General features: G+C 56.2%; 4 protein-coding genes across 4 annotated transcripts; 2 read left to right on the forward strand and 2 right to left on the reverse strand.

Annotated features, from left to right (window-relative positions):
* Positions 1 to 2,661: 2,661 nt before the first annotated feature.
* On the reverse strand, positions 2,662 to 3,804 carry F5144DRAFT_260809 (uncharacterized protein). The gene has a single exon (XM_066783538.1). It carries the CDS (start codon positions 3,622 to 3,624, stop codon positions 2,761 to 2,763), a length of 864 nt encoding a protein of 287 aa, XP_066643866.1. The 5' UTR covers positions 3,625 to 3,804; the 3' UTR covers positions 2,662 to 2,760.
* Positions 3,805 to 3,985: 181 nt separating this feature from the next.
* Positions 3,986 to 5,394, forward strand: F5144DRAFT_593428 (uncharacterized protein; the record flags this gene model as incomplete). Its single annotated transcript, XM_066790461.1, has 2 exons — positions 3,986 to 5,239; positions 5,287 to 5,394. The coding sequence occupies 2 exons, from the start codon at positions 3,986 to 3,988 to the stop codon at positions 5,392 to 5,394; spliced, it is 1,362 nt and encodes a 453-aa protein (XP_066643867.1).
* A 2,428-nt stretch (positions 5,395 to 7,822) lies between these two features.
* Positions 7,823 to 8,914, forward strand: F5144DRAFT_593429 (HIT-like domain-containing protein; the record flags this gene model as incomplete). Its single annotated transcript, XM_066790462.1, has 2 exons — positions 7,823 to 7,892; positions 7,995 to 8,914. 2 exons carry the CDS (start codon positions 7,823 to 7,825, stop codon positions 8,912 to 8,914), a joined length of 990 nt encoding a protein of 329 aa, XP_066643868.1.
* A 141-nt stretch (positions 8,915 to 9,055) lies between these two features.
* Positions 9,056 to 9,858, reverse strand: F5144DRAFT_603451 (uncharacterized protein; the record flags this gene model as incomplete). The annotated part of the gene is made up of 4 exons (XM_066791280.1): positions 9,056 to 9,339; positions 9,394 to 9,443; positions 9,506 to 9,585; positions 9,640 to 9,858. 4 exons carry the CDS (start codon positions 9,856 to 9,858, stop codon positions 9,056 to 9,058), a joined length of 633 nt encoding a protein of 210 aa, XP_066643869.1.
* Between the last annotated feature and the right edge of the window lie 7,111 nt (positions 9,859 to 16,969).

Raw genomic sequence — 16,969 nt, forward strand, 5'->3', positions numbered from 1 at the left:
GGGCTTTTGCTGGCTTATTTTTTGTCGACTTTTGCGAGGATGAATTGGCCGACAAGCACTGTACTACCCCGGCCCCCCCGGGGCCCCTCGTAACATGTGCCGATTCCCCCCGCGGGGGGCCGAAAACATTGCTCAACTCGGCCGTGTTTGCGATGATCAGAGTGACGGGCAAAAGGGATCGAAGCGGAGCACGGGCCATATGGAGCAGCCGACCACGGCAGCATTCACGCGTTTGATGCGGCCCCCTCCCGGACCCTCACAAGAAAAGGAAAAGAAGACCTCGCATGCCATGCAACAGATCTTCTTTGGTTGCGGAGACTGTTGGCCGGTTTGTCAGACGGAGCAACTTCCACTCTCATCATAAGACACAGGCTTGAACAACATGGGGGAGGCAGCGCAGGGGGGAGGGGAGAGAGGTGGCAGGCAAGCAGGGCGGCGGCCGGCCGGCACGCGGCAGGCAAGCGGCAATCTTGATTGAATATCGACGATTGCCGGTTAGCGAATGCAGATTTCCCACTCTGGATGAAAGCCGGGGTTGCTTCGGCCCTGCTATAATTGTCTTGGGCCGTGGAAGCTCCACGGTTAGTGGAGGCAGGGTGGTGATGCTCCTGCTGCTGCTGCTGCTGCTGCTGCTGATGTTCCGCTGCAGAGCGGCTTTGTGTGACTGTCCCCTTCATCCGTTTCAGCTTTTTTTTTTCCCTCATGGTCACGCTCACGCTGCGGATAGAGATGAGATGGAGATTGGCGAGGCGGCAGCAATGTCCTTCCAACTGCAGCCTTTTTCCTCCCCTGCAACATTGCACATCCCGCCCATTGGTTGCCGTATCGGGCAACTCTTAACGTGGTTGGTCCCCAGGGAGGGTGGTTTTCGGTGGTTGGCTGGGGCCGGCCGCCAATGACAAGAGGTGTTGAGCAGGAGATGCTCGGTCGACGTGATCGAGATTTCGGGTGTTTGAATCGATGGTTGCAACCTCCGAAATAAAGAGTGACACATCGAATTATGGGCGCGGCGAGCCAACATGGCTACATGGATGGGCTAAAAATGCGGATGGACCGCCGTTGAGATCCGCTTGTGGAGGTTTGTTTTCCCTGCAAGGATCTTCCTGGACGGCAAGGAAACGGCTCAAAGTTGTGAGATATCCGCCGAGAATGGAGGATTTGGCTGTTTCCCAACACAAATCAGGCAATGGAGCTACAAGAGGGTGTGGCTTTTATGCCGGACTTGGCCGACAGTGACCACGGCTGTGTAACTATACATTCAGCTGCCGAGAGATCAACCACCGACACGTGAGGACTTGGTGCTCTCCAAACCGAGGCTGTTTCGAGGTAGGATTGCGAGAACGCAAGAACGAGATGCACGGTCACAGCAGCATCCGCAGCTAGCAGCGTGATATGAGCTTAGCGATGGCTAGTATCGTCTCATGTTGACTCTTTTTGAGGTATTTGGCCGCCTTGACACTTAGCCGTGGATATCGGTGGAGAACCCCGGGGCGGAGTGTTGCAAACAACGGCATTCTAGGTCCTCTGAGACAGCCATTGCCGACATCTTACATATTCAAGGAGCACTCGCTTGTGGAATGGCAGGACCAACAAGAGCAACTTCGGCCTGGTTGTGTGGGTTGTGCATTGGCAGTTATGCAAAGGCCTTCCAACAGCGTTGTCGATGGTTATTGCAAAAACGACGTTACACAATCGTATCCTGTCAAATAAACGCTGAGTAGCCAGAGGACGAATCTTGGTCTGGTGTCACAGCGTTTATGCGTCCCGGACCCTAGACGATCAGTGACGCAACGGGCGTTTTCAGAGACAACGGGAAAGCCTGCCGCGCCGCAACGCCGCGCGGAGATCTGGATCATCGTGTCATGGCCCAGCGCGGACCGAGCCTCCATCGGAACGGCCACTAGCCCAGTTGCCCAGGCGGCCACTTGCCAGCTGGCCTTGGATCACCCGCACGGTTGCTGCGAGGTTATTCATGCTTGCCGGCTGTGGCGTCGCCCTTCAGAGCCGATGTCACGTCCTCCGCATTCTAGCGCTAAGACGAGATGGATTCGGATTCCTGCATTGACAGAACGGTCCGAGGAGTTTGCCATCTCAAGATCGGAGGGGGGGTATGTAGGAATGTATGCACTTCGCCAGCATACTAACATAACCGAGGGCCAAAACTGGTTGGGCGGTTTTCTCAGTACGAGGTTACTTGCCAACCCCGTCTTTGGCGTTTGCTCGGCGAGTGTCCATATGTATGTATGTACATACTTGGATGTGTTGTTGGTGCGGGTTGAAGTCAACCCCAGGTCAACGCCAGCCAGCCACTTGCGAAGCAACTGAGACAGCCCGCAACCGGCGGCGGATGATACGCCGGATCGAGGAGCCAGTTCCCGCGCCTGCAGACAACCGCCCCTTCTCCTCCGCCCTGCGGCCTGCAGCCGAGAGGTTGACCCCCGCTCTCTTGATGATTGTGCAGACCGCCCTCGAACGGCCCGCCCTTGTCGCCGCACATTCTTGGTTTCCTCTGCGGAAACTCAAAATTCCAATGTGCAGATGGCGAGGGCGCGTAAGTAGTTAGTATCCACATACATGTACGGGCATACATACAGATAGATTACTTTCAGCTCAGTGCTACCCCCGTGAATGTTCGGAGGTTTCGGCCGGGCAAATACCTCCTATCGGCGTGTGGGCGGGTTACTGCAGGTCCGAGAATAAACTGCGAGACATAACGGCATGACTGCTTAACAGGAAGCAAACGTGAACTGTTCGTATCGACTAGCCTAGCTGTATGTACCCCCGGAAGGAAAGTGAACGGCCGAACCAGGAGCATCCGATGCGCGTTGAGAAAAGGACAAGGCGAGGGTATAGACGGGACAGGGGGCCACCTAATAATGCCGTTTTTAAGACTTGTCGTGATCGGCATGCAGAAGAGCTGCAGGTGCAGAAGCAAGCCCAGCCGCGGGGCCGGACGAAAGTAGAGTGAATGCGGCCGGAGCTGCCCGTGAGCCGTAAGCCACAAACCGCGTTTTTTTTTTGTTGTTTTCTTTTAGTGGCTATGTATATGCGAGATGCCTGTGGTGCTGACAAGATACTACACTCCCTCCTCTTTTCTCGATAAACGGCTAAAGCTCGTCCTTCCCACCCACCTAACCTCTGGTCGATTGTCGATGAGGAGAACCGAAGAATCTCACCTACCTTACCCAGGCTGGACCCCGAAATTTGTTGTTTGAGCGGGCCCCCACAAATTGTTAAAAATCCTACATACTGCTCACCGAGAGCTTTGTGTTTTGGGCAGGAAGCGAAGATCGAAGAAGGCAGGAAGGCAGGCACATCCTGGCCGAGGAAACTTGACGGCAGGCGGACCCCCGGTTTTAGCTGCGGATCAAACCCGCTCGGCGGCGCTAGCATCCCCTGGGCCGCATTCTGGCCGCAACCCAATCCCACGCGACAGCCACCGAGAAGCCCATTTGGGGTTTTACCTACCATTTCATCGAGCAGCACGCAGCAGAAAGAAAAGTCTCCGCTCCGGCAGAAGAAGCCCGACATCTCACGCCCCAACACATCGACATAACGCAGAATCACGCGGAGCTCGGGGATTATTGGCCTTGGTCGAATTCCACTTCCCGCCCGTTGTTGCATCGATTCCCGGCTCCATATTACCAACCAACCGCCCGCCCTTTATTTTCCTGTGGGCGAAGTGACTACCGAGTTGGTTAACTAACCACGACTTGGCCTCCGCGAAACATTTTTGAAGCTTGACATCGACACGCAAATTCGCATCGTCACTCGCGTTCGAACGACCCTCCCCCGACGACGCGACCCATTGCTTGCCACCATTGCCACCGCCCCTTGCACCAGGGCATCAAACACAGTATAAACACCCGCCGACCAGCGTGTTCGCGTTAGGTGCGTGCCCGCCTAGCGACGCACGCACCCGCTGCCCAACACGGCATACATACGCAGAGGGGTCGCTCTTCCTGGAGAGGAGGAGGATCTCGCCATGGACGCCCTCAAGAACTTGATCACCAACGTGCCGGATTGGCTCAAGAAGCTGGACGAGCTGAACGGCCAAATCGAGCAGCGCCAGCTTGAATTGGCGAAGCTGACCGGAGAGAATAAAGCGAGGTCTCCCGGGACAGGATCATGCCGCACCAAGTCAGTCCGGAATAAGGGGTCGACCGAATCTCTCAGGCCACGCGACGAGCCCGAAGCCCATCCTTGCGACCCGGTAGCACAGTCCGATGCCAACAACGCCGCCGAGGCGGCAGCCGCGGCCGCGGCCGGTGCCGCAGCAGCGAAGGCTAGCACCGAACAGCCGTCACCGCCTAGTCCTTCCGAATCGCAATCACCATCAGCCCTGCAACGCCAGGCGAGCCAGATGCGCGCAGCCGGCCAGGCACGGGCACGCGCGACACTCCGCAAGCGGCAACGCACAGACTCGGTCATCAGCGCAGAGGGTGCGGCGCCGAAATACCGTACCCGGAGCATGATCATCGTCTACTACGATAGCTACGTACAAATGTTTTTCGAGGAGCTCGTCAAGTTTGTGAGCGCCGGCCGCAACATGATGCGCAAGGCCAAGATGGCGGCCAAAGTAGCCCAGATCAAACGCCTCGCCGAGCTCGAGAGCCCCGACGACGACGACGCGCCCATCGAGGTCGGAACATCACTCGAGAACGCCCCCATCGCCGTCGCACCGACCGCCGCCGCGAAACCCGGCCAACCAACAACAACAGAAGACGAAGAACCCCCCCTCCTCTACGTCAGCACCCGCCGCATGGACGCGGGGCCGCGCACCACCCGCAACATGTACTCGCGCGCCGGCGGGCGGATGATGAGCCGCGGCGGCGGCGGCGGCGGCGGACCGGGCGGCATGCTCGGGGCGGACGGCAAGCCGGCGCCGCCGGACGTGTACGACGAGCTGGACAAGGGCCTCGAGTACGTGCAGAGCATGTGCGAGCACGGCGCGCACCAGTTCCTGCGCGACGGCGACTGCGGCGAGGAGGTCGCCAACATCAAGCGCCGCCTGGCCGAGACCAAGGACCTCGCCGACAAGGAGATGGCCCGCGTCGAGCGCGAGGACCCGGGTGCCCTGCTGAAGCTGAATGAGGATGATGGCATGAAGGGTAGGAGCTATCGCCCCCAGAGCATGCGCAAGGATCTCAATAAGCCGGGGAGCGCCGGCGGCCCTGCGCCTGCGCCTGCTGTTTCGGCCCTGGCTGCCGCGTCTGGCCCGTTGGAGGTGGATGAGGGGGTCCAGGATATGGATGTGGAAGGCATTCCGAAGCTAGTGTGGAGGAGTACGAGGACCATGCGGTGAGGCTAGGGAAGGGGTCGGGAGCGGATAATATTTTCGCGGGTATGCAGGTGGCCGAGTACGATACGGCTGCCGCGGTGGATAGCCGTTAGGGCCGTGCTGCGTTGCACAGGACGGATGGTTGCCTCCAAGTTCACGGGAAGATGGGGTTTTCCCTCAGTGGGACGCGAGCAATGGGGCGTCGGTGGTTTCCAAGGGGAGTCGGCGAGGGAGAGATACCATTTCAGTCAGTACACGGCCAGGCCAGGTCTCGTGGGCCCGGCATATCAGCATTGGATTTCTCTTTCACACACACAGCAAGCGAGCGAGCGAGCACATCCATTTCCAGGGCAGGAGCGGATTGGGAGTCTTTTACTGGCATATTTAGGAGGACTTATTCATTATGGGATGGGAGGTTGGCCAACACAAAAGTCAAGAATTTGACGGATCGTATAACTTTATTTACATCGTACATTAAAAAGGCAGGGTTTCCTGTTCTCAGTTGGAGACAACTATCCTCTTGGATGTCACTCAATATGAACATAATAACTACACTGAGACATGGTTGGGCTCAACAACCTTGATTCACGATGGACAGGTCTTGCCCGCTGAGTCAAAATCTGAGGCAAGACAGTGAGTGTTGCCTATGCCGCCATGCCATCCTCCCCACGGACATGGCCGAGGGCTGGCTTTCTCTGATGGGACGATCAGGGCAGGGCGTTGACCGCCGCCCAGCCTGTGCGACCACACGCAAGTCACGCTTCCGAACCAACATGCATTCTAGAACATGACGATGCAACCTCGCTCAAAGCAAAGCAACCCTTGTCTGGGGGGGGCCGGCTCAGCGGCTCAGCGGCTCCCCGAGGGAACCGGGTTCGGCCACTGCATCCGTTTCTGGTCGTCCTGGGGGCATCAAACCGAGCCGGCCCGAATACGGATACGTCAGAGCTTCGCGTATGGACCAACCCCCCTGTGGATGATGACGATGCGTGGTTCGTGCGAGCGGAGGGAGCTCCGTGCAGCTTACCTGCCTCCCATGGCCGGTTACGGGTGTATGGATGTAGGTGCTATGTATCTACTATAACCCGCCATCACGACAATGGAGGCGGCTCGGTAACTGCCGAAGGAGGGTCGGCGCTTTGACAGATTGCAGGCAGGCAGGCAGGCAGACAGGCCCTTTGTCGTTCATGGATGGCATCGGACCGGCGGATGGGACGGTCGATGAAAAGTTGATGTTGCACTCGAAACACACCGCCTGGTTCATAGTATAGATTGCTGGCAATAATGGAAAATACTCCGCTCGGCCAGACGGAGTTCACATGTAAAATGATTTGTTTGTTGCGGAGTCCCGCCCCCGTCATTTCCGCGGCCGTTGGTTTGCTACAAACTAGGTACTACGTAAGTACTCCCGCGCGAATGAGGGACGTCCCGGGTACCTCCCCCGGCACGGCTCCGGTTCAACATCCGCTTCGTGATCACCGGCTGGAGCCGATCATACTCGTTTTTTCCATGGGACACTTCTCGTGATCACCAAATTCCGTTGATTGTCTTCTCTCTCCCATTGTTTCTCTCCTTTCCAAATCACTGCGGCCCCCTCTTGAGCCCCTTAACCTCGACCACACTCCGTCCACTCCATCCACCCTCCTCGCTGTAGTGACAGTACCGATGGGGCTCATCATAGTAACCGATCTGGATGTCTCAGCCTCAGGTTGGAGGTACAAGACTGGGGTTCCATGGTACCTCATGTATCGCCCTCCCCACCTTCTTCAAACACAGCCCCGAGATCATGGTAACCCTGCGCGGCGCCCCCACCACTCCAGTCTCCAAATCTCCATGCCACGGCCCCCACCGTTGTTGCCATAGCTCCGTTTCATAAGGCAGGTTACTCCGTTGAACCGTTTGCATAGCAAACCCTTTGCCTCACAGGAAGAATACCGCTGCACGTGCTATCTGTCCCTTGCCCTAACTCCTCACGGGAATTGTTGTGTTAGGTAGATAGATGCAGCTATTAACTCCAAGTTGACGTTTAGCGTTCATGTGCAGGTGTACACCGACCACCGACCCCCCGCCGCGTTACTTCAAATAAGACTACTCAATGAATGAGACTAGAAGCACCATCAACTTTGTTTTCGGGTCAAGCTATATATATATATATCTACCCAGGTAGGTTATGTAAAAAAGTAGACTACCCAGATTCAACAACCCTCCCTCCTGCTTCCGGGTTGGGAGGTTTCGATAGCTGATAACTTCGGGAAACAAATGTCAAGAAAAATGGAATAACAACCAAAGACCTTCGAGCTACCGCCGAGTTTAAAAAAACGTGAAATATCATCCAAGAAACCATGATCGAACGAGCTCAGCTGTGATGGATGTTAGATAGAGCTATTATCCCTGCATCAGCCCTGCAACCCCCTGCTCCGCAGCGTGGAGTCGCACGCGACGACGCGGGGTCTGCGGGGCACACTCCGGGAACTTTCCTCAGGCCCATCACACAAGCACATCCACCCAAGCAGCCTGAGGTAGCCACTTCCACAACCCGTCATGACCGAGAGCAACGCAAAAGCAGAGGCACTCGTGCCGAGATTCCAATTCGAGCGGCTGCTCAACCAAGGTACACATACAACCAAACCAAACCCCCAAAACACGCAGAATCAACGCCAATCCCAACCACGAATATTGAAACCACGAATATTGACACACACGCCTTACCTAGACCAAGCGGGCCGCCGGACCTCCCTCGTCGGCACCATCGACGACCAGCCCGCGCTGCTAATCCTCGAGCGCGCGCCCTTCCCCAGCTCGCCCGACTACCTCGGTTCCGTCCCCACCACCCTACGAAGCATAAAAAACCTCGGGGCCAACGACATCTACCACTGGTACCTCGCCAACAGCGGCGCGGTGGGCGACAACACCACCACCCAAGACCACCACCCCAGCAGCGCCTTCGCCGATCTCAAAATCAACCTCATCTGGCCGTGTACCGAGAAACACATCAAGAAATACAGCAAGCAGGGGGTGCGGTTCGTGACCGAGACGGCGGCCATCTACCGCGAGCATGTGCGGCCGTTCATGCAGGCGCAGCGGGAGGCGGGGCGGCTGAACTGGGCGTTCAACATCATCGAGGGGACCAAGGAGGCCGAGGACGTCATCTACCGGACCCCCTACGGGCAGGACCCGGAGGAAGGGTTCCTGCTGCTGCCCGACCTCAACTGGGACCGCAAGACGCTCGACGCGCTGCACCTGCTGGGGCTGGTGGAGCGGCGGGACCTGTGGAGCCTGCGCGACCTGCGCAAGAAGCACATCCCCTGGCTGCAGCACATGCGGGCCAAGTTCCTGGACGCGGCCACGGGGGTGTACCCGAGCGTGGAGCGGGACCAGCTCAAGCTGTACGTGCACTACCAGCCGACGTATTATCACTTGCACATCCACATCGTGCACGTGGCGCTGGAGGCGGGGGCCACGCAGGCGACGGGCAAGGCGGTCGGGCTCGAGAGCGTCATGGCGCAGCTCGAGACCATGCAGGGGGACGACGAGGCGGGCATGGACGCCGTTACGCTATGCTACACCCTGGGCGAGGCCAGTGACTTGTGGGCCGACGTGTTTGAGCCGCTTAAGCGGAGTACAGCTTCCTAATCGCGATGACCAGGTCGTTGACCCCCGGGCCCGACGGGCAGTCCGTCCACTTGCCGCCGTCGCGGATGCAGTAGATTTCGTTGTTGAGCCGGACCGTGCAGCTCTTTGTGACGCCGGCCTAGAGGTTGGGGGGGCGGTTAGTTAGAATAGAACCTTCGATGCCCATCCCGGGAAGACGGATGGATGTACCTTGGCTGTCCGCTCCACGCTTTCCCTCAGCATGCCGATGCCAAACGCCCCGTCGTCCTTGGTCGCGCAGTCGTTGAGCTTGTCAAAGTCGATCGCATGTTCCAGGGCACAGTCCTCGATCAAGCTGCGCTGCGGGATGTGTTTGTAGTCTCGCGTTAGGCACATGGTGAAGCCGAGGTACGTCTTGGGGTCGGGGTAAAGCCTCTGCGCGCAGAGCTCGATGATGTTGCCGAGGCCTGTTATCGGATATTAGATGCGTTCAGTTTCGGTGTAGAAATATGGGGTCGTACACTCTTCCGGTCCATGCTTGCAGTCCACGCCATCGTCCTGGTCAGTCGGCCTGGGGAACGGGGGTCAGCGGGGTTCGACAGGGGAGGCAACGGGGAATTAAAGATGACGTACTTTCCAATAAAAGACAGCGTGAAGTTGACTTTGTCGTAGACCCTTTGCATTGTTGGCAGTACTAGCTCCCGGAGGCAGTCCTAGGGCATGTTAGCAACTCCAGCCGAAGCGACGAGGGTGGGCGGTGGCCTGACCTTTGCATCAGGGCACTTGCTCATGATGTGTGCTTCTAAGGGGATAAGTTCATGATCCAGAGTTACCGGGACCTGCTCGGGTTTTAAAAGGCCTGGCTGAGGAAGAGGAAGCGCCACCCGTGGTGTGAAGTAGAAGCAAATGACGGCTGCGAAAGCCAAGTAGCCCGTCGTAAGGACTATCCTGAGGGGGCTGAGGCCCCGACGGATCGGCGGCGGCATCGGCGCGTGTTTCTCGTCCATCACAATGTTAAGTATTGGGGCGCTTAGGTTTGGAAATCGTCGTGGTTGCAATGCTAGAGGTCACAATGTGGTGATGCCGCAGGTGGTGTTGTTGCGACAAGACAACCCCATGACCTCGGGAGCTGCCGAGAACAACGTTAGGTAAGCCAAGCATGAGCGGCGGCTCCCACTAGGTGCGCGGGTCCGCGCGGATTACGTAATTCCAAATGCTAATGTAATCGCTAAATATGCATCTAACAGAACAGTGCCCCGCGCCTCCATCAACGCCATCGCCAGAACTAATTACAATACATCTGAATACCGCAGAGGGCATGCCCTTGAGGTCCTTATATGGCCAACTGCATGGCACTTCGTACACTTGCTTGGAGCCCGACGGGGCTCAAGTGCCTGGACCTGGGCCTCAACTGCCTCAAACTGACTCGGCTCCCGCTTTGTACTTGATTTGGGGAGTGAGCTTTGAGCCCGAATTGGCTCAATGCGCTGGCGAGGCTCAAGGAGTAGCTGTGGGGTTCCCTTGCGCTTTAAATGCCAATGTGAGTGGAAGTGGTTGAGAAGAAGAGGCTCGCCTTGGAGAGCATCAAGTGCATGCAAGCATGGGAGCCCGTAGACACGAGTAAAAGTACCTGTGCAAGTTAGGAATCGAGGACGGTCTGTCTCTGCAAGTAGCTTCCGTTGCTCCTCGACCTTCCTTAACGCCTCGTGTGACACCCATCCTCGTACGACTCCATACAATGCCCCAGAAAGCTCAAGCGGAGGCCGAGTCTGTTGCCTTGCCTGCCATGCTTGTAACTCGGCGAGCTGGTTCTGGAGAGCAAGTCGGATTGCCTTCTAAGCCTCGAAGAGGTTGAATGTCGATCTCCTCAAGTATGACTTGAGGAGGGCGTGGATCCCTTCTACTCGTGAGGTAGCTGTATTGCCAAAATGAGTCGACTGGTCGACCCAAGCGCGTACAAGCTTCTCCTTGAATGGGATAAGCCACGTGGTCTTGATATACCCGACCTCGTTGGGGTGTTCAACAGCGTATTTTTGTTGAAATTGTGCAAGCCGGTTGGCATACTCCTCTTCTGTTGGCGAACTAATGATCGAATGCCAAGAGTCGTAGAATTCTTTCCACTTCTCAGCCTCCGGGAATGCTGGTTGGCATCGGGCAAGGACTGCCTTGTTCGCATGCCAGATGCAGATGAGCGTTGCAGCAGAAGGGAAGAGCGCTGAAGCTGCATTCATGGCTGCAAGGCAGCGGTCCGTAAGAATTACAGACGGGAGAGTAGTATTGCATTGCTCGTACAGTGACTTTAACTGCTCGAGAGCCCAAGTGTAGTCTTCCTCTGTCTCGCCGCTCAGGAATGCAAATGCAATACAGAAAGACCGTTGTGCTGCATCAACGCCAATCATATCAAGGAGAGGCATGCCGTACTTATTCGTCTTGTATGTACAGTCAAGAAGTAGTAGCTCAGGGTAAACTTGAAGGTAAGCAAGGGAGTCGGGATGCGCGAAGAGAACTGCTGTGACACGGCCATCTGGTGTAAACTGGATTCGACTCCAAAAGCCCTCCTTCTCGAGTTGGTTGGCTAGCGCATGAATCGGGCTCTGGCCTTCACAAGCATCTCGACGTACATCCGCGATCCGGTTGTAGATATCTTGCCGGGTAACTAGCGAGCCACTTTGTCGTACAAGGGTCTGAATCTCTTTCGGTGCGAGACCAGCGTTCGAGAAGTCTGCAAGTTGTGAAGTACCTCCAGAGAGTTGTCGATGAACTGGATGCGCGACTGGGTGTTGGCTTGGTTCATGGTTATGTACCGAGAATCGAGAATCGGGGCGGTGTTTAAGAACCCAACTACCATCGGACGACTCTTTAGCTAGGACCGAGAAGGGGCAGCTGGTCACTCGACTACTAGTTCTTCTCTGGCGACTGCTTGATGCCTCGGGGGGCCGGCGGCCTCGGTCGCAGGCGTATGTAACTGTCATTCTCCCGCTCTTCTCGGTGGTCGACTTTCCAGTCGTGAAGGCGTAACCTCTCGTTATAGCCCATGCATTGATTGCTTCAAACAAGGCGTTTCGAGAGTCGTAAATATTTTCAGGAGGGAGGCAGTCGTCTGCAAAAGAGGTGGCCATCGCGGCGGCGGCGGTATCGGTGGTAGGTAGGTAGGTAGGTAGTTTATTAACGCCCGGCGGGTCAACCGAAAGGGCAACTATTACAATCTGACGATACATTTCCCAAGATATGTCCTAATCTCTTTGAAGCCCGTAAAGTTCATTCTAGTTCATATTTCGACAGTTACCATTTTTCTGCGGATTCTCGTGGGTTTAGTAGGGCTGTTAGTAGGCTGGCTTGAAGGCGATTCTCCAAGTGTTCAACGTCCTATCTTCGGCGGCTGAAGCGGTGCCTGCTATTTGTGTCACGAGGTGAGGGGGTCGGTGTTGTCGGGTGTGGTGGGTTAGGTGATTTAGTCGGCCTGTGGTTCGTTCGTGTCGAGTCGGCCCGTCGCCATTGCGAACCGTATGGTTGCGCGAACGGCTGCCATGTCAGGAGTCCAGTCGTTCTTGTCCGACGGCGATTTCCCTCCTAGATAGAAGGAAATATTGCTTCTCTGAGTGTCTGTACATTCGAGCATCTTTCTTCGGTATGCTGTCCATTTTGTGCATCGGAATAGGAAGTGGTCCACTGTCTCTTTTGCTTGTCCACATGCGCACTGGTCTGACGGTGCTACTCCGATTCGGTGGAGGTAACCGTTGAGCCTTGCCATGCCTGTTCTGAGCTGGGCAAGTTTGGCAGCCTCCTTGTGAGATAGATGATCGTACAGCAGTTGGGTGTGTTTCCCTGGTAGTGCTGCGTCGACTCGCTTGGAATGAGCTCCGACTTTGTCTGGCAGGTGATTGCTGCTGCCTCTCTTGGACCGTGCTACGTTGAGGGTTGTCGACCGCATCCTGGGCATTTGTACTTCTGGAGCGGCGCCCTGTCGAGTGGCATGTTTGGCGTTCCCCTTGGCGATTTCCCAAAGCTTGTTTTCTTCTCTCGCAGGGAACCATCGTATTGATACTGTGTTTCCGTTCCTGCGTAGTTCTCTGATTGATTGGTATATATGGCAGATGTGCCGTTGCCCAGACTGTCGTCGAGCGTGTCGGATCGCGAGAACAGCCGCTTTGTTGCGTGTTGAGAGCTCGATGCGGCTAGATCTAACCGTTGGCAGTGTGCCTAACGCTCGTTCGATGGCCGCAAGTTCCCCAGAGTATGGATTTTGTTCCGACCTCGAGCCAAGCGTAGAGGAGAAGGTCCCAAGTTTTGGGGTGCCGTATACAGATGCCGGCAGCGTCGCAGCTCCGCCAACTCCCACCAGGGCGTTTCGCGCCGAGCTGCTTACGGCGATGCATATAATATCGTAGTCGGCATTCCGGCGTGTTGTCGTCGGGTCGTTGGTGACAATTTGTACACGGTTCTCCCAAGGTGTCAATGTGAACGGGTTAATGGTTTCCAGCTCGTCCATTGCGATGTCTTTGAGTGCGTCTGCCACCTGGTAGAGTGGCGAGCGGTGGCTTTTCCTGAACTTTCGCATTTGAGACGTGTTTCTGCGTAATGGGTTGGTGTATGGCAGGGTGTGAATGTCGGTCCATAGTTTGATGGCCCGTCTCCAGAACCGATCTTGTGCGCTGGCAATGTGAGCTTCTGCTTCCGCTACGCTCGTTGCCACTGTGAGGAAGGTCCCCACGATCGCTTGCGCCGCCATTCTCTGGATCCTGTTGATGGGTCCTGCGAGTTTATTCTTGCATGCGTGCATCCACACATTGGAGGCGTAGTCTACCACGGGGGCAACTGTGCATGTAAACAGCTGCCGCGCCGTTGATGGGGATAGACCTCGGAGGCGTTTCAGTTCCATCGCTGCTTCCAAGCCTTTGGACGCAGCCCTCCAAATGTGTTCTTTGTACTTTAGTTTTGTGTCCATGAGCACGCCAAGGACCTTGACATGGTCTTGAGGCTTGACAATCTGCCCCTTGATCGTGAATGGTTGTGCGTCGGTCTTATAGATTTTGCGAGTGAAGTGTATGATTGCTGTCTTCTGGACATTGAAGGTCGCACCACTCCTTGTCTCCCAGTCTAGGGCGTCCCTGATGATGGTTTCTATGCCTTCTCGGTTGCTCTGCGCCGTAGGTCCCGTGATCCACGCTGTAAAGTCATCCACGAAGGCTATCGCACCACCGCGGCTGTCGATTCGTCGTTGTACCAGGTCCGCGTTGAAGAAGAGGAATAAGATCGGAGATAGGGGAGAGCCTTGAGGTAGACCAGCCTGAGGTAGGCTTTGAACCTCGGATGTATATCCATTGACTTGAATTGTGGCTGTGCGCTCCGAGCAGAAGGCGTTTGTCCATTGAAGCAGCTCGTCTGGGATGCCTCGTGCCTTCATCCGCTGAAGAAGTCTTTCCTTGCAGACCCCATTGTAGGCCCCTTTCACGTCAAAGCTGATCAGACTTGCTACCTTTCGACCTCTCCAGGCGGTGTAAATCTGTTCCTGGAGGAGTATGAGCGCTTGCTCCGCCGATCGTTGCTTGCGCGCTCCGAAGTGGTTGGTCGGGAGGAGCCCATATGTCTCAACCGCATGTGAGATCCTTTCGGCGACGACCGACTCCAGCAGCTTGCCGAGCGTTGCTAGAAGTGAAATCGGTCTCCAGGCTTTGGCAACACTGTAGTCGTCCTTGCCGGGCTTCTTAAGCGGTATGATCTTGGCGTGTCGCCATTGACTGGGCAGTGTGCTATGCTCCAGAGATGCTCGAAATAGTGCGAGAACACGGTGCTTGACCACTGGCCAAGTCTGCTTCCAGACTATCGCCGGTAAGCCGTCCTCCCCAGGTGCTTTCCAAGATTTGGCTGCGAATAGTTGTCGCTCTACCTCTTCCATGGTGATCGGCGGCATTGCTACGGGAGCTCGCTGCGGTCTAGCACCTTCATCTTCAATCCTCTCTGGAAGGGGAGGAAAGAAGGTGGTTAGGAGTTCTTCTTCCTGTTCTCTGTGGTCGGCCGTGGCTGTTCCGTCTGCTCTGACGAGCTGTGGCACCTTCCCGAACGCTATGTCGTCGCTAGACTTTAGGTATTTGGCAGCCTTCCAGATATTGCTATTGTCTTCAAGAAAGTCGTCCCAGTGTTTCTTCTTCTGTTGCCGGATAGCGTCGTGGTACTGTTTCGCAGCCGCTTTCGCCATTTCCTCCAAGTCCACCAAGGGTCGCCCGGCTCGTCGTTCGGTCCGAGCACGGTTCCTCCAGTATGTGTAAATGCGACGCAGTTGTGTAAGGTCGGTTGTCCACCACCGCTTGGCGTATGGCGATGGTTTCGCTTTCGGTGTCAGGGTTTGGACCGTCTCCAAGACCGCCGACATTAGTCGGTCTGTCTGCTGCTGTACAGTGCCTCCCGAAGGGGTGGCGTCTAGTGCCCTCGCAATCCCGGTTTTGATTTCCTTCCAAGGTGCATTCTTGAGCAGAAGCCGGTCCCGTTCCTTTGGTACTGGGACCAAGGTGTCAAAGACCGTCTCAATCGCACGGTGATCCGATCCGTGTTCCGTCCTGTGGATCGCACACTTGACTGTTGTTTCCGCCAGCTCGGCAGACGCCAGGACCAGGTCGATGGTCGCGTTGTAATCCCCGACATGCCATGTCTTTGTGCCCCGTCGAAGCAGACTGCGAAGGGCGAACTCGTTCATCAGGTCGATGATACGATCTGCCTCTCCTTGTATTTCCACAGATACATCGTCTCCTCCCCACAGCTGGTCGTGCCGGTTGAAGTCTCCGGCAATTACCACGTCTACCGTCGTGCCCGCGTCTCGTCTTGCATCCATGATTGTGTTGCGTAAATTGTCGCACGTCTCCCGTAGAGCTTGAGGGTCCTGGTTTGGTATGTAGACCGATGCTACCAAGACTCGCCGACCGGGGAGCCTTAAGATTGCTGCTGTCATGTCCGGTGACCCTATCGGTACCTGTTCCGCCTCCACGTCCTTGTTCACCCAAAGCATGCTTCGAACTGCCCATCTGCCTTCCCTCCAAGTCGAGGGAACCATCTTGATCCACTTGTGATGTCCCATGGGGGTTGTGAAGAGTCGGCCATGAATCCTATGTGCTTGAGGCTCCTGGATGGCCAAGACTGTTGCGTTCTGAATGTCCTTGTCGTTCATCAAGCTTTCGTGCACCACACCTTGCTTTCTCACATTAAGCTGGATTAGGCGGAGTGTTCTACTCATGACGAGATGGGTAGAGCCTCTGGCAACTTCTGCTAAATGATTCATGTGGGCCGCCGCATAGGATGCATTTGGCAACCACTTCGCTGCAGCTGCGATGGTGGTGACCGTCCTTGCCGCACTTGGCGCACACTTGACGGTTTCTGCACTGGAACGCTTTGTGGCCGATCTGCTGGCAGTTGTAGCACTGGTCCGGCCGCATCCGACGTTCGAACACCCCCGTATACCCTGATTCTCCTCCGGCGTAGAAGAAGCCTTCATTGAGGAGTCTCTTGGCGTCGCCGAGTTTCGTGACATACACTACCATGGATCCATACGCTTTTGCAGTGTCCTTTCGACTCAGCCAAGCTATCTTGGCAATCTGCACGTCGTTTTCCTGGCCCAGGACTTCCGCGGTCCCAGGAAGGACCTTGCTCTCACGGTCGAGGACAGCCATACGGTTGACATTGTCGACTTTGATCGGGTACAGCTGATCTCGAAGGACTCTCGCACCCGGCGTTTTCTTTGCTTCGACGATGTCTTTGATCTTCTTCAATTCCCCTTCGTTCCTACTGATGACCCTAAGACAATTGGTGCTTCCTCTATCTCTTGTGACGGCAACACAGCGCCAGCTGGGTTGGTCGCCAGGCGCACGCATCTCATGCTCAATGAGCTTGCGAAGCGCTACTGGTGTAGCTTCACTGGCATGATCCTCCGGAACCCTTGACATGTCCACCGTGCAGAACGCTGGTTCCGGTGTCGCCGGCCGACCGGTGGAGGTCGGCGGGGTGGGAATGCTGACCAGAGGGGTCCGTCGGGCGATGTCTGCATACGTCGGTCGACACGATGGGGTCTCCTGAGCTCTAGTCATGGTGTGTAGCTGTATCTTGGTGTGC

Source organism: Chaetomium tenue (assembly GCF_020726465.1).
Source record: "Chaetomium tenue strain MPI-SDFR-AT-0079 chromosome Unknown F5144scaffold_4, whole genome shotgun sequence".
NCBI classification, from domain to species: domain Eukaryota; kingdom Fungi; phylum Ascomycota; class Sordariomycetes; order Sordariales; family Chaetomiaceae; genus Chaetomium; species Chaetomium tenue.